Genomic DNA, 14,465 nt, shown 5'->3' with positions numbered 1-14,465 from the left:
AACCCTTCCTGGGAGTTGGCTGGTTTCCCCATGCCCTAGTGTGAAGATGAATTATCCTGACATAGTTTCAGGTTTCCATGACGTCATTTTGGGGTCATGCAGCTGGAAGAGACGATGTCAGTTGATAAATTCAGACCCTTCCCGACACTGCCCTGGCCGACTTGGTGCCCTGTCTGGATATCAAAGGACAAGAGCAACAGATAAATATAAATATCTGGTTGCTGTGTACATCACGAGGTGGGAAAGCCTCACATAAAGATGGACAAACTGCAGGGAGGTAGCTTTGTGTGCAGGGAGTCAGAGCTGGCAAGCACAGTGTGTGTTTCTGTGGCTTCCCTCCCTCTCCTGAGCCTTCCAGAGTGGAGAAGCATAGAAGATTGGGCAGATAAGATGTTCCCACCGTTAGCAGGGCAAATCTTGTTACAACTGGGCTAAAAATCATCCCCTGGCGTTCAGTGAGAACTTGGCCAGAACAGTTGAAGAAAAGGGAAGGCTCAAGGAACGTTTTTCCTTTCCTCCAAGCACCCAGTGTCCATTCCTTTCCAATAGCTCTGGCCAAGCCTCCCTGGGCTGCCTGGTTATTTTGACAGCTCTAGGTCACTCCTCAAAACTGGTGACTAGAAGGTGTATCACTAGACAGGTGGGGGCACGAGGGCGTGATAGGAAGCGTGTAGCAGGATGATAAGGGGGGATCACTCCCGAGTTTCAGCGGAAGCATAAAGACTATGGGTGCCTCATCCCAGAGGGAACCGTGAGGGAGACAGCCGGGGAGAGTTCAACATGGCTACCCCAGAGCCCCATGTCAGGTGACTCACCCACAGCGAGAGCGTGCTGGTCAGGGGAGAGCGTAAGGAAGCTTTCTTTTTTTATTTTGAAAGAGCAAGAGAGCTCAGATAATTATCTAGCACTGGAAAGATAAAATTACTAATTGAGATAAATGCTTGTGACTTAAAGTGACCCAAGGACTTCTGGCTACAACAGAGTGACCAGTGAAGTCATGGGGCCTGTCACACTTTTCATGCAGGGCCAGGGGCTATTCCCACGGGGCAAGGGATACATAAAGCTGCCCTTATTATGTGCCTCATGAATACTTCTTGTTCACATATGGTATGGGTAGATAGCAAGGGTGTACTCGGTAAAGAATAAGAGAGTGGGTTTCCAGTGATTACCCTGGATTGACACAGGGCACCGCTGGTCCGAAATAGGAGTACTCCAAGATGTAAAAGTGAGTGGATTCATTGAAATGCTTTAGATCTCTTAAAATAGGTACAACGAAAATGATCCATGTTTATCATTTTTATCATATGAAGTGTGTTGTGTGATCACCTTAAAATGATGGGATCTTACCATTTTAATCTTACAGCAAGAAGTCCAAAGTTTCTTTGTTATCATGGCTTTGATTTCTGTGCCTTGGATGCTTCTGATTAAGCCGTTTATTCTTAGAGCCAATCACCAAAAATCCCTGGTAAGAGCCGTTCATTTAAATTCACTCACTGTGGGTAAGAACGTGGGCTCCTTGAAAATAGAAGTCTGGGCTTTAGACAGATTGCTGGGCTTCCCGAGACCCGAAGGACCTAAAGAAACTGCCCCCCCCCACCCCCCACGGCATGTTTCCTTCTACAGAGCTCCACATTTACCTGGGGTCTTATTTTATTTTATTTTATTTTATTTTATTTTATTTTATTTTTTAAATATGAAATTCATTGTCATATTGGTTTCCATACAACACCCAGTGCTCATCCCAACAGGTGCCCTCCTCAATGCCTATCACCCACTTCCCCCTCCCTCCCACCCCCCACCAACCCTCAGTTTATTCTCAGTTTTTGAGAGTCTCTTATGGTTTGCCTCCCTCCCTCTCTAACTTTGTCCCCCCCTTATCCTCCCCCATGGTCTTCTGTTAAGTTTCTCAGGATCCACATAAGAGTGAAAACATATGGTATCTTTCTCTGTATGACTTATTTCACTTAGCATAACACTCTCCAGTTCCATCCACATTGCTACAAAAGGCCATGTTTCATCCTTTCCCATTGGGGGGTCTTATTTTAGAATAATGTTCTACTAAGGGCAAGCATGTTTAAATCTTATATTTTGCAAACTTTGCTCAGGGTGTGTGTGTGTATGTGTGTGTGCATCCGTGTATGTGTGTGTACGCACGTGTGTGTGCGCCAAGTCTACGGGTAGTTAAATACAACAGTCTGAACACGGTTGTTTCATTAGTTGGAAATAAAAGTACTTTACTACAGTTTTAGTTTATTAATGAATACTGAAAGTTGTTTTTACTAGATTTTAAAGTTGTGAGGTTTCACTGTTCATCTATCATGTCATAGATTGTTTGAGTGAAGTGCGGTTGTAAACACATACAAGTAAGTCAGCTTCTGTTTATTTGTGATTTTTCCCCATTGCCAAACACCAATTTCAGTCCATTTCCTCCTTTTGTCTGAACTGCTTCTGAGCCCCAGATTTACTCAGGGAGCGAAGAAGAGTTTACTATCAGTTTAAATCAAATGGTATTTGGGAAGATTGACCTCCTAGGGCACGTCAAAGTCTAGAAATCCACACGAGCGCTGTTTCAGATTATCACTCTCTGCTTTCTCTGTCTACATCAGTACAAAAGAGTAAGTGGGACTTGCTGAGATCACATATGTTTTAAGTTGTTGTAAATATTTTCAGATAAATTCCCCCCCCCCCCCCCCATTATCTGTTGGGTATTGACCTGGCTGAGTTCTGGACCTGGAGATGATGAGACTGGAATTCCAGAGGTTCGTCCCTAGGTGGCGCCCTCTCTCTACATCACCTGCTTCTCTCCCTATTGTGTCCTGCCCGCCTCGTTTAGTTATGAAATTGTCTGATAAATACAATTTATATGGGAGATAAATAAATAGAAAGGCGAAGCAAAGAAGAATACTTGTTTATTGTTTAGTCCATTTGTAAGAGACCCAGATGGTAAAGCGTGGCTGAGGTGGAAGGCTGTCTAGAGGTGACCAAGTATTTCAAAGGAAGGTGGCAAATAGCTCTTTATAGACATAGATGCAACTCTCTTTTCTACCTGTCCATAAATTTAATGAGCTTAAGTCCATGAGTCCCACCTGAGTCCCCAGACTCTAAAACAATAGCTTCCCTTGCTCTTTACTCCGCAAAAAGTGTAAACAGTTGCTGATCTCAGCCTGGTTGATTTCTCTCTTTACCCCATGGTAACTTATACAATAGGGAAGGAAATATAGAGGGTTTTCTTAGTCTGCCATCTTGGATGATACCCCCTAAACCAACTCTGGGTAGTAGGAGCTCCCTAAGACTGCATGGAGGGCTGTCTCCTTGGGATTCCTTGGAATGCATAGCTGTTGATCGGTTTTATAGGCTGCTGATTAGGGTCTTGGTGATCCTTTTTCATGTTTCGTTAGAAATATTTCTACCACCTCCATCCAAGAGATGATCCCACCAGGGCATTATTTGCCCCCCATCCAGTTCCCTCCGTGAAACCTTAAGGAGGCCCAGTATATTGAGATTATAAACATGCTTGTTCTGATGGGCCTCAGGGGTATGAGCAGAAGTCCCATGTATTTAGGCTCCTCTATACGCTATAACCCGGGGCCCCTGCAGAAACTGGTTTGGAAACCTCTGCACTAGAGGGTCACCGAGTAGTATTCCATTGTGTACGTATATGTATATACACCACATTTTCTTTCTTTCTTTCTTTTTTTTTTTTAACGTTTATTTATTTGAGACAGGGAGAGACAGCATGAATGGGGGAGGGTCAGAGAGAGAGGGAGACACAGAATTTGAAACAGGCTCCAGGCTCTGAGCTGTCAGCACAGAGCCTGATGCGGGGCTTGAACTCATGGACCGCGAGATCATGACCTGAGCCGAAGTCAGATGCTTAACCGACTGAGCCACCCAGGCGCCCCTACACCACATTTTCTTAACCCATTCATCAGTTGATGGACATTTGGGCTCTTTCCATAAATTGGCTATTGTTGATAGTGCCGCTATAAACATTGGGGTGCATGTGCACCTTCAAATCAGCATTCCTGTATCCTTTGGATAAATTCCAAGTAGTGCAATTTCTCGGTTGTAGGGTAATTCTATTTTGAATTTTTTGAGGAACCTCCGCACTTTTCCAGAGTGGCTGAACCAGTTTAGTTTACATTCCCACCAACAGCGCAAGAGGGTTCCTTTTTTTCCACATCCTCGCCAACATCTGTCGTTTTTCTGAGTTGTTAACTTTAGCCAGTCTGACCTGCGTGAGGTGGTATCTCAATGTGGTTTTGATTTGTATTTCCCTGGTGATGAGTGATGTTGAGCATCTTTTCATGTGTCTGTTTGCCATTTGGATGTCTCCTTTGGAGAAATGTCTATGCATGTCTTCTGCCCATTTCTTCACTGGATTATTTGTTTTTTAGGTGTTGAATTTGATAAGTTCTTTATAGATTTTGTATACTAACCCTTTATCTGATACGTCATTTGCAAATATCTTCTCCCATCCCATTGGTTGCCTTTTAGTTTTGTTGATCGTTTCCTTTGTTGTGCAGAAGCTCTTTATCTTGATGAGGTCTCAGTAGTTCATTTTTGCTTTTGTTTCCCTTGCCTTCAGAGATGTGTCAAGTAAGAAGTTGCTGTGGCCAAGGTCAAAGAGGTTACTGCCTGTTTTCTCCTGTAGGATTTTGATGGTTTCCTGCCTCACATTTAGGTCTTTCATCCATTTTGCATTTATTTTTGTGTATGGTATGAGAAGGCGGTCTAGTTTCATTTTTCTGCATGGTTACTGTCCAGTTCTTCCAGCATCATTTGCTAAAGAGACTGTCTTTTTTTCCTATTGGATACCCTTTCCTGCTTTCTCAATGATTAGTTGGCCATATATTTGTGGGTCCATTTCTGGGTTCTCTATTCGATTCCATTGATCTACGTGTCTGTTTTTGTGCCAATAGCATACTATCTTGATTACAGCTTTGTAATACATCTTTAAAAAAAAATTTTTTTTAACGTTTATTTATTTTTTGAGAGAGGCAGACAGAATGCAGGTGTGTTAGGGACAGAGAGAGAGGGAGACACAGAATGCGAAGCACACTCCAGGCTCTGAGCTGTCAGCACAGAGCCCAACACGGGGCTCGAACTCACGACCTATGAGATCATGACCTGAGCTGAAGTCGGACACTCAACCGACTGAGCCACCCAGGCGCCCTGTAATACATCTTGAAGTCTGGAATTGTGATGCCTCCAGCTTTGGTTTCTTTTTCAACATTACTTTGGCTAGTCAGGGACTTTTGTGGTTCTGTACAAATTTTAGAATTTTTTGTTCTTTTTCTGAGAAGAATTCTGGTGCTATTTTAATGGCATTGCATTGAATGTGTAGATTGCTTTGGATGATATCGACATTTTAACAATGTTTGTTCTTCCAATCCATAAGCATGGAATGTTTTTCCATTTCTTTGTGTCTTCTTCAATTTCTTTCATAAGTTTTCTTTAGTTTTCGGCATATAGATCCTTTACCTCGTTGGTTATGTTTATTCCTAGGTATTTTCTGGGTTTTGGTACAATTGTAAATAGGATCGATTCCTTGATTTCTCTTTCTGTGGCTTCGTTATTGGTGTATAGAAATGCAGCCGATTTCTGTACATTGATTTTATATCCTGCAACTTTGCTGAATTCTTCTATCAGTTGTAGCAATTTTTTGGGTGGAGTTTTTTGGGTTTTCCTTGTAGAGTATCATGTCATCTGTGAAGAGTGAAAGTTTGACTTCTTCTTTGCCAATTTGGATGCCTTTGATTTCCTTTTGTTGCCTATTTGCTGAGGCTAGCACTTCCAACACTATGTTAAACAACAGCAGTGAGACTGGACCACTGTCATGTTCCTCATCTTAGGGGGAAAGCTCTCAGTTTTCCCCATTGAGAATATTAGCTGTGGGCCTTTCATATATGGCTTTTATAATGTTAAGGTATGTTCCTTCTCTCCCGACTTTCTTGAGGGTTTTTATTAAGGATGCTGTATTTTGTCAAATGCTTCTTCTGCATCTGTTGACAGGATCATGTGTTTCTTCTCCTTTCTTCTATAAATGTGACGTATCACATTGATTGATTTGCAAATATTGAACCAGCCCTGCAGCCCAGGAATGAATCCCATTTGATCATGGTGAATAATTCTTTTAATTTACTGTTGAATTCGATTTGCTAGTATCTTGTTGAGAATTTTTGCATCCATGTTCATCAGGGATATTAGCCTGTAATTCTCCTCTTTAGTGGGGTTTTTGTCTGGTTTGGGAATCAAGGTAATGCTGACTATGTCATAGAATGAGTCTGGAAGCTTTCCTTCAGTTTCTATTTTTTGGAACAGCTTGAGAAGAATAGATATTAACTCTGCTTTAACTGTATGGCAGAATTCCCCTCGGAAGCCATCTGGCCCAGGACTCTTATTTGTTGGGAGATTTTTTTATAATCAATTCAATTTCTTTGCTGTTTATGGGTCAAATTTTCTATTTCTTCTCTTTCAGTTTTGGTAGTGTGTATGTATCTAGGAATTTGTCTATTTCTTCCAGATTGTCCAGTTTGTTGGCATATAATTTTTCATAGTGTTCTGTAATAATTGTTTGTATTTCTGTGGTATTGGCTGTGATCTGTCCTCTTTTATATGTGATTTTATCTATTTGGGTCCTCGTTCTTTTCTTTTTGAGAAGTCTGGCTAGGGGTTTATCAATTTTGTTTATTTTTTTAATTTCATTTTTTATTTTTTAAAATTTACATCCAAATTAGTTAGCATATAGTGCAACAATGATTTCAGGAGTAGATTCCTTAGTGCCCCTTACCCTTTTAGCCCATCTCCCCTCCCATGCCCCCTCCAGTAACCCTCTGATGTTCTCCATATTTATGAGTCTCTTCTGTTTTGTCCCCCTCCCTGTTTTTATATTATTTTTGTTTCCCTTCCCTTATGTTCATCTGTTGTCTCTCTTAAAGTCCTCATATGAATGAAGTTATATGATTCTTGTCTGACTAATTTCACTTAGCATAATCCCCTCCAGTTCCATCCATGTAGTTGCAGATGGCAAGATTTCATTCTTTTTGATTGCTGAGTAATACTCTGTTGTACATATACCACATCTTCTTTATCCATCCATCCACCGATGGACATTTGGGCTCTTGCCATACTTTGGCTATTGTTGACAGTGGTGCTATAAACTTCGGGGTGCATGTGTCCCTTCGAAACAGCACACCTGTATCCCATGGATAAATGCCTAGTAGTGCAATTGCTGGGTCGTAGGGTAGTTCTATTGTTAGTTTTTTGAGGAACCTCCATACTGTTTTCCAGAGTGGCTGCACCAGCTTGCATTCCCATCAATTTTGTTTATTCTTTAAAAAAAAAAACAACCCAGCTCATAGATTCATTGATCTGTTCTACTGGTTTTTTTTTTTTTTTTTTTTTTTTTTGGAATTCTATATCGTTTATTTCTGCTGTCATCTTTATTATTTCCCTTCTGCTTCCTTTGGGCTTTCTTTGCTGCTGCCTTTCTAGTTCCTTTAGGTGTAAGGTTAAGTTGTGTATTTGGGACCTTTCTTGCTTCTTAAGATAGGCATGAATTGCAATGTATCTTCCTCTTAGGACTGCCTTTGCTGCATCCCAAAGGGTTTGGACTATTGTGTTTTTATTTTAATTTGCTTCCATATATTTTAAAATTTCTTCTTTAATTTCCTGGTTTACCTGTTAATTCTTTAGTAGGATGTTCTTTAGCCTCCATGTATTTGGGAGCTTTCCAAATTTTTTCTTGTGGTTGATTTCAAGTTTCATAGCATTATAATCTGAAAATATGCATGGTATGATCTCAATCCTTTTATACTTATTGAAGGCTGCTTTGTGACCCAGTATATGATTTATTTTGGATAATGTTGCATATGCAATCAAAAAGTGTGTATTCTGCTGCTTTTGGATGAAAAGTTCTGAATATATCTGTTAATGTGTCATTAACATCTGGTCCAGTGTGTCATTGACCGCTGTTGTTTCCTTATTGATCTGCTGCCTAGATGATCTGTCCATTGTTATAAGTGGAGTGTTAAAGTCCCCTACAATCATGGTATTATTATCTATACATGTGTTTATGTTTGTGATTAATTGATTTATATATTTGGGTGTTTCACATTGGGGACATAAACATTTATAATTGCTAGCTCTTCTTGATGGATAGACCCCTTAATTATGATGTAATACACTTCTTTATCTCTTGTTACAGTCTTTGTTTTAAAATCTAGTTTGTCTGATGTAAGTATAACTACTCTGGCTTTCTTGTGCCATCCAGTAACCTGATAGATGGTTCTCCATCCTGTCACTTTCAATCTGCAGGTGTTCTCAGGTCTAAAATGAGTCTCTTGTAGGCAGTATATAGATGGATCTTTTTTTTTTTTTCATCTATTCTGATACCCTGTGTCTTTTGACTGGGGCATTTAGTTCATTTACACTCAGAGTGATTATTGAAAGATAAGGATTTAGTGTCATTGTTTTATCTGTAGGTTTCATGTTTGTGGTGATGTCTCTGGTCCTTTGTAGTCTTTGTTGCTTTCCACTCACAAAGTCCCCCTTAGGATCTTCTGCAGGGCTGGTTTAGTGGTCATGAACACCTTCAGTTTTTGTTTTTCTGGGAAAGCAAAGCCTTTATCCCTCCTTCTATTCTGAATGACAGCCTTGATGGATAAAGGATTCTTGGCTGCATATTTTTCCTCTGCAGCCCATTGAATATGTCCTGCCGCTCCCTGCTTGCCTGCCAAATTTCAGTGGACAGGTATCCTGCCATCCTTATGTGTCAACCCTTGTAGGTTGAAGCCTGTTCGTCCCTAACTGCTTTCAGAATTCTCTCGTTATCTTTGTATTTTGCTAGTTTCACTATGATATGTTGTGGTGTTGACCTGTTTTTGTTGACTTAAGGGATTGTTCTGTGCCTCTTGTACTTGGATGTCTGTTTTCCTCTCCAGATTAGGGAATTTCTCAGCTAATTTGTTCAAATAAGCTTTCTGGCCCATTCTACCTTCTTCTTCTGGAACTCGTATAATATGGATATTATTTCATGTCATGGAATCACTTAGGTCTCTAATTCTCCCCTCGTGTTCTAATAATTTCCTTTCCCTCTTTTTTTTTCAGCTTCGTCATTTTCCATAACTTTATCTTTTATTTCACCTGTTCTCTCCTCTGCTTCTTCCATCCTCACTGTCACTGTATCTAGTTTAGCTTGCATCCCATTTATAACATTTCTTAATTCACTGTGACTATTTCTTAAGTCTTTGATCTCTGCAGCAATAGATTCTCTGCTGTCTTATACGCTTTTTTTTTTTTTCAAGCTCAGCTATTAGTCTTATGACTGTTCTTGTAAATTCTTGTTCAGATATATTGTTTATATCTGTTTGAAGCAATTCTCTGGCTGTCATTCCTTCCTGGATTTTCTTTTGAGGAGAATTCTTCTGTTTTGTCATTTTGGCTAGGTTTCTGTCTTTTACGTGTTTTAATAGCTTGTTATGTGCCCTGCACTGCAAGTACTACTATATTAAAAAGGAGCCATACACTGTCCAGGGCCCGGCACTTCAGGAGATGTTTCTGGAGTGTGCTGCGTGCACTCTCTGGTTGTGTATTTGGCTGTTCTGTCCCACTAGTCAGTCCTCTGCAGAGCTCCTCCTTACTCATCGTGGTGGAGTGTTGGGACTTTCCACCAGGTGTGCTTTGATTCGTTCGTTGAAGTAACCCTGGAAAAAAGGAAAGGGCTGGGAACCTGATCCCATACAAAGAGAAAAATGAAAGGGGTGAAGAAGAAAAAAAAAGACCAAGCAGAGAATCAAAGAAACGATAAGGTTAATCCAGAGAGAGAGAAAGGAAAAGAAAGGAGATCTAGAAAAGGTGTAAAAGAATAGAGTAGAAATGCCTGATGAAACAAACAAAACCGAAAAAACATATATATAGAGAGAATAAGGATTGACCAAAAATCAAATCAGAAGCCATGAGCCGGATTCCAAAAGAAAAAACAAGGTAGAAAGAAAAAAAAGAGAGAGAAGAGAAGAGAAGAGAAGGGAAGAGAGAGAGAGAGAGAGAGAGAGAGAGAGAAACAGACTAACATACAAAACTGCAGGACAGTTGTCTGTTGGTGCCTAGACCAGTGGCTGTGCTGGTCTAGAGGAGAGACTGGTTTTATCAGTGTCAGTCCCGCTCAGGTAGGTAAGCAGTTGCCAGGAGGGGTGGGGTTTGGTATAAGTGGGTTCTGCCTCCACTGGGGGCTGTGTGCTGCTCTCTGAAGCCCCACCATGTAGGTGATGGGGAGAAAAATGGTGACACCCCAATCTTCCCTCCCCTGACTAGGTGTCCCAGACCACACTGTTCAAGCAGCCTTCACAGGGTAGCACAGGCAGGCAGCTTGCCCTGCTCCACAGTCTCCCTCGCCTCCTAGGTGCTCGGCTGGGATTCAAAACCCAATGTCTTAAAGGGTCCTGCACTATGTGGACCCTATTCTAGTGTAGCACCCCTCCACCCTGCCCTGTAAAGGCCTCTGACTGGTGCCTGCAGGGTCTTTTGTCCTTGGGGGAGGCAATAAACCCTCCTCCCACAGTAGTCGAGGAAGGAGACTGTTCTCTCCCAGTGTGCCCCTAAGATCACTACTGCCCCCCAAGGATGGCCCCCCTCCCCCCGAGACACGTGCACACTGCCACTCAGGTCCAGAGAAAGTTGTCCCTTTTGGAAACTCTGATCTTCAGCTCCTGAGGCTGTTTGCAAATAGAAATGGACACTCTCTATATTTCTTGTTCCCCAGTCCATGGTCTGGAGAGGTTTTTCTCTTGTACTAACACAACATCCCAGTACCACAGCCTCTCTATCTTTCTCCTTTGTCTCTCCGCATAGGGGGTTCCCTCCCTCAATGCCTACATTGTTTTATCTCCCCCAATTCCGATACACACACCTCTGTCCTGCCAAGCTGTCTCCCTCAACCTGTGGATATCCCTCTGCCACTCTGCAGGTTGATTTCCTGGGTGTTTCAAGTGTTCTGACCTCAATACAGCTGTGTTTGAAGGACTAGGGAAATCCCAGTCTCCGTACTTCTCCGCCATTTTAACTCCTCTCCTACTTATTTCTGGTCATTTAAGTTTTACTGCTTCCTCACCAATTCAGATCCCATCTATTTCCTTTTGCTGTCTGATTGTTGTGGCTAGGACTTCCAGTAATATGTTGAATAAAAGTGTCAAGAGTTTACATCCTTGTCTTGTTCCTGATCTTGGGGTGGGGGAAAGCTCTCAGGTTTTCACCATAGAGTATGATGTTAACTGGATTTTTCATATATAGCTTTTATTATGTTGAGGTGTGTTCCCTCTAAACCTACATTGTTGTGGGTTTTTAAAATCATGAGTGGATGTTGTACTGTGTCAAATTTTTTAATGTATCTATTGAAATGATCGTACGATTTTTATTCTTTCTCTTGCTGATGTGATGTATAACATTGATATTTCTTCCTGCTTCAGTTTTGGTAGGCTATGTATTTCTAAGAATTTATCTGTTTAATTTAGGTTGTTCAGTTTGGTGGCATTTACTCTTTTATACTATTATAATTCTTTGTATTTTGGTGCTGTTGGTTATTATTTCTCCTTTTTCGTTTCTGATTTTGAGTCCCCTTCCTTCCTTCCTCCCTTCCTTCCTCCCTTCCTTCCTCCCTCCCTTCCTTCCTTCCTTCCTTCCTTCCTTCCTTCCTTCCTTCCTTCCCTCCCTCCCTCCTTTCTGATGAGTCTAGCTAAAGGTTTATCAATTTTTGTTGATCTTTTCAGAGAACCAGCTCCTGGTTTCATTGATCTGTTCTCTTGTTTTTTGTTTTTGTTTTTTAAGTTTCTGTTCTGTTTATTTCTGCTCTAATCTTTATTATTTCCTTCCTTCTAATAGTTTGGGTTTTGTTTTTTGTTCTTTGTCTAGCTCCTTTAGGTGTAAGTTAGGTTGCTTGATAGTTTTCTTGTTTTTTGATGTAGACCTGTATTGCTATAAACTTCTCTCTTTTTTTAATGTTTTATTTATTCTTGAGAGAGAGAGAGAGAGAGAGCAAGCATGAGCAAGGGAGGGGCAGAGCGAGAAAGGGACACAGAATCTGAAGCTGACTCCAGGCTCTGAGCTGGTAGCACAGAGCTGGATGCAGGGCTTGAACTCACGAGCTGTGAGATTATGACCTGAGCTGAAGTCAGACACTCAACTGACTGAGCCACCCAGGCGCCCCTAAACTTCTCTCTTAGAACAGCTTTTGCTGCATCCCAAAGATCTTGGATCATTTGTCTTTTCATTTTCATTTTAATTTGTCTACATGTGTTTTTTGATTTCCCCTTTGATTTCGTGGTTGCCCCATTCATTGTTGAGTAGCCTGTTAATTAACCTCCATGTATTTGTGTTCCTTCCAGATTTTTTTCTTGTGGTTTATTTCTAGTTTTATAGCCTTATTGTTGGAAAAGATGTATGCTATAACTTTAGTGTTTTTGAATTTGTTAACACTTGTTTTCTAGCCTAACAGGTGATCTGTTCTGGAGAGCGTTCCATGTATACTTGAAAATAATGTGGATTTTGCTGTTTGTTTGAGAAAGGAATGTTCTGAATATATTTGTTAAAGCCATCTGGCCCAATGTGTCATCTAAAGCCAGTGTTTTGGGGGCATCTGGGTGGCTCAGTTGGTTCAGCATTCACCTCAGGTCATGATTTCATGGTTTGTGGGATTGAGCCCCACCTTGGGCTCTGCCTTGAGAGTGTGGAGCCTGCTTGGGATTTTCTCTCTCGCCCTCTGTCTCTCTTTGTCCCATGCCTCCTCTCACTGCTCTCTATCTCTCTCTTAAAATAAATAAATACACTTTAAAAAAAAAGTCTATTTTGAGGGGTGTCTGGGTGGCTCAGTCAGTTGAATGTCAGACTTCAGCTCAGGTTATGATCTCCTGGTTCATCAGTTTGAGCACCACATCAGCCTCTCTGCTGTCAGCATGGAGACTGCTTCAGATCCTCCTTCCCCTCCTCTGCACCTTCCTCGCTTGCACTCTCTTTCAAAAATAAACATGCATGGAGTTCCTGTCACCGAACTTGCTTGCACCACGCAAACGCCCAACGCGGTGGATCCATCCCTCTGATGGGCCTGCCTCCCTCCCGGTGCTGCAGGGCCCCTCCCACAGGGGACCACAGACAGCAAAGCTAGCTAAGTCTGCCCCTCTAACCCCTGTGCACCTTGCAGATCCATCCTGTCTAATATGACCTTGGCCAGGTCCCATTGAAGCAGCACCACAAGCCTGGCAGTGTGCAAGCAGCCCAGACGGGGCCACACCACTCCACAGTGAGTCCTGGCCCTGGGAGAGGGGAAGATAAGGTACACGCCAGTCTGACTGTGGCCCCAGCGGTGGGCTGGGGGCAGACATCGGGTCTGACTGTGGCCCCACCCACCAACACAAGTTTCTCCAGATAGCACAGGGGAAGTGCCCTGCAGTTTGCAGCTACCACAGGGACTACCCAAAATGATGAAATGGAAGAATTCTCCTCAAAAGAAACTCCAGGAAGTAGCGACAGCTAGCGAATTGATCAAAACCGATTTAAGCAATATAACGGAACAAGCATTTAGAATAATAGTCATAAAAGTAATTGTTGGGCTTGAAAAAAAGAATAGAGGACAGCAGAGAATCTATTGCTACAGAGATCAAGGGACTAATAAATAGTCATGAGGAACTAAAAAATGCTATAAATGAGGTGCAAAATAAAATGGAGGCGGCCATAGCACAGAGTGAAGAGGCAGAGGAGAAAATATGTGAATTAGAAGATAAAATTATGGAAAAAGAGGAAGCTGAGAAAAAGAGAGATAAAAAAAAATCCAGGAGTATGAGGGGAGAATTAGAGAACTAAGTGATGCAATCAAACGGAACAATATTTGTATCATAGGAATTCCAGAAGAAGAAGAGAGAGACAAAGGGGCTGAAGGTGTACTTCAACAAATCATAGCTGAGAACTTCCCTGATCTGGGGAAGGAAACAGGCATTGAAATCCAAGAGACACAGAGAACTCCCTTCAGATGTAACTTGAATCTATCCTCTGCATGACATATTATAGTGAAACTGGCAAAATACAAGGATAAAGAGAGAATTCTGAAAGCAGCTAGGGATAAACAGGCCCTAACTTACACAGATAGACACATAAGGGTAGTAGCAGACCTATCTACTGAAACTTGGCAGGCCAGAAAGGAATGGCAGGAAATCTTCAATGTGATGAACAGAAAAAAATATGCATCCAAGAATCCTTTATCCAGCAAGTCTGTCATTTAGAATAGAAGGAGAGATAAAGGTCTTCCCAAACAAACAAAAACTGAAGGAATTCGTCACCACTAAACCAGCCCTACAAGAGATCCTAAGGGGGACTCTGTGAGTGAAATGTTGCAAGGACCACAAAGTACTAGAGACATCACTACAAGCATGAAACCTATGGCCATCACAATGACTCTAAATACATATCTTTCAATAATA

At 41.7% G+C, this 14,465-nt stretch overlaps 1 protein-coding gene across 1 annotated transcript in view; it reads left to right on the top strand.

Moving 5' to 3' along the window:
• The window catches only part of ATP6V0A4 (ATPase H+ transporting V0 subunit a4), a 95,119-nt gene that overhangs the window by 63,170 nt on the left and 17,484 nt on the right, over positions 1-14,465 (top strand). The window contains exon 18 of the mRNA XM_042925946.1: positions 1,364-1,465. Coding sequence (XP_042781880.1) covers positions 1,364-1,465 — 102 coding nt within the window. The remainder of the gene's footprint in view (positions 1-1,363; positions 1,466-14,465) is intronic.

This window comes from Panthera leo, chromosome A2 (genome assembly GCF_018350215.1).
Source record: "Panthera leo isolate Ple1 chromosome A2, P.leo_Ple1_pat1.1, whole genome shotgun sequence".
NCBI classification, from domain to species: Eukaryota; Metazoa; Chordata; class Mammalia; order Carnivora; family Felidae; genus Panthera; species Panthera leo.
The sequence above is the reverse complement of the archived record's forward strand: the minus strand, read 5'-3'. Positions and strand labels throughout refer to the sequence as shown.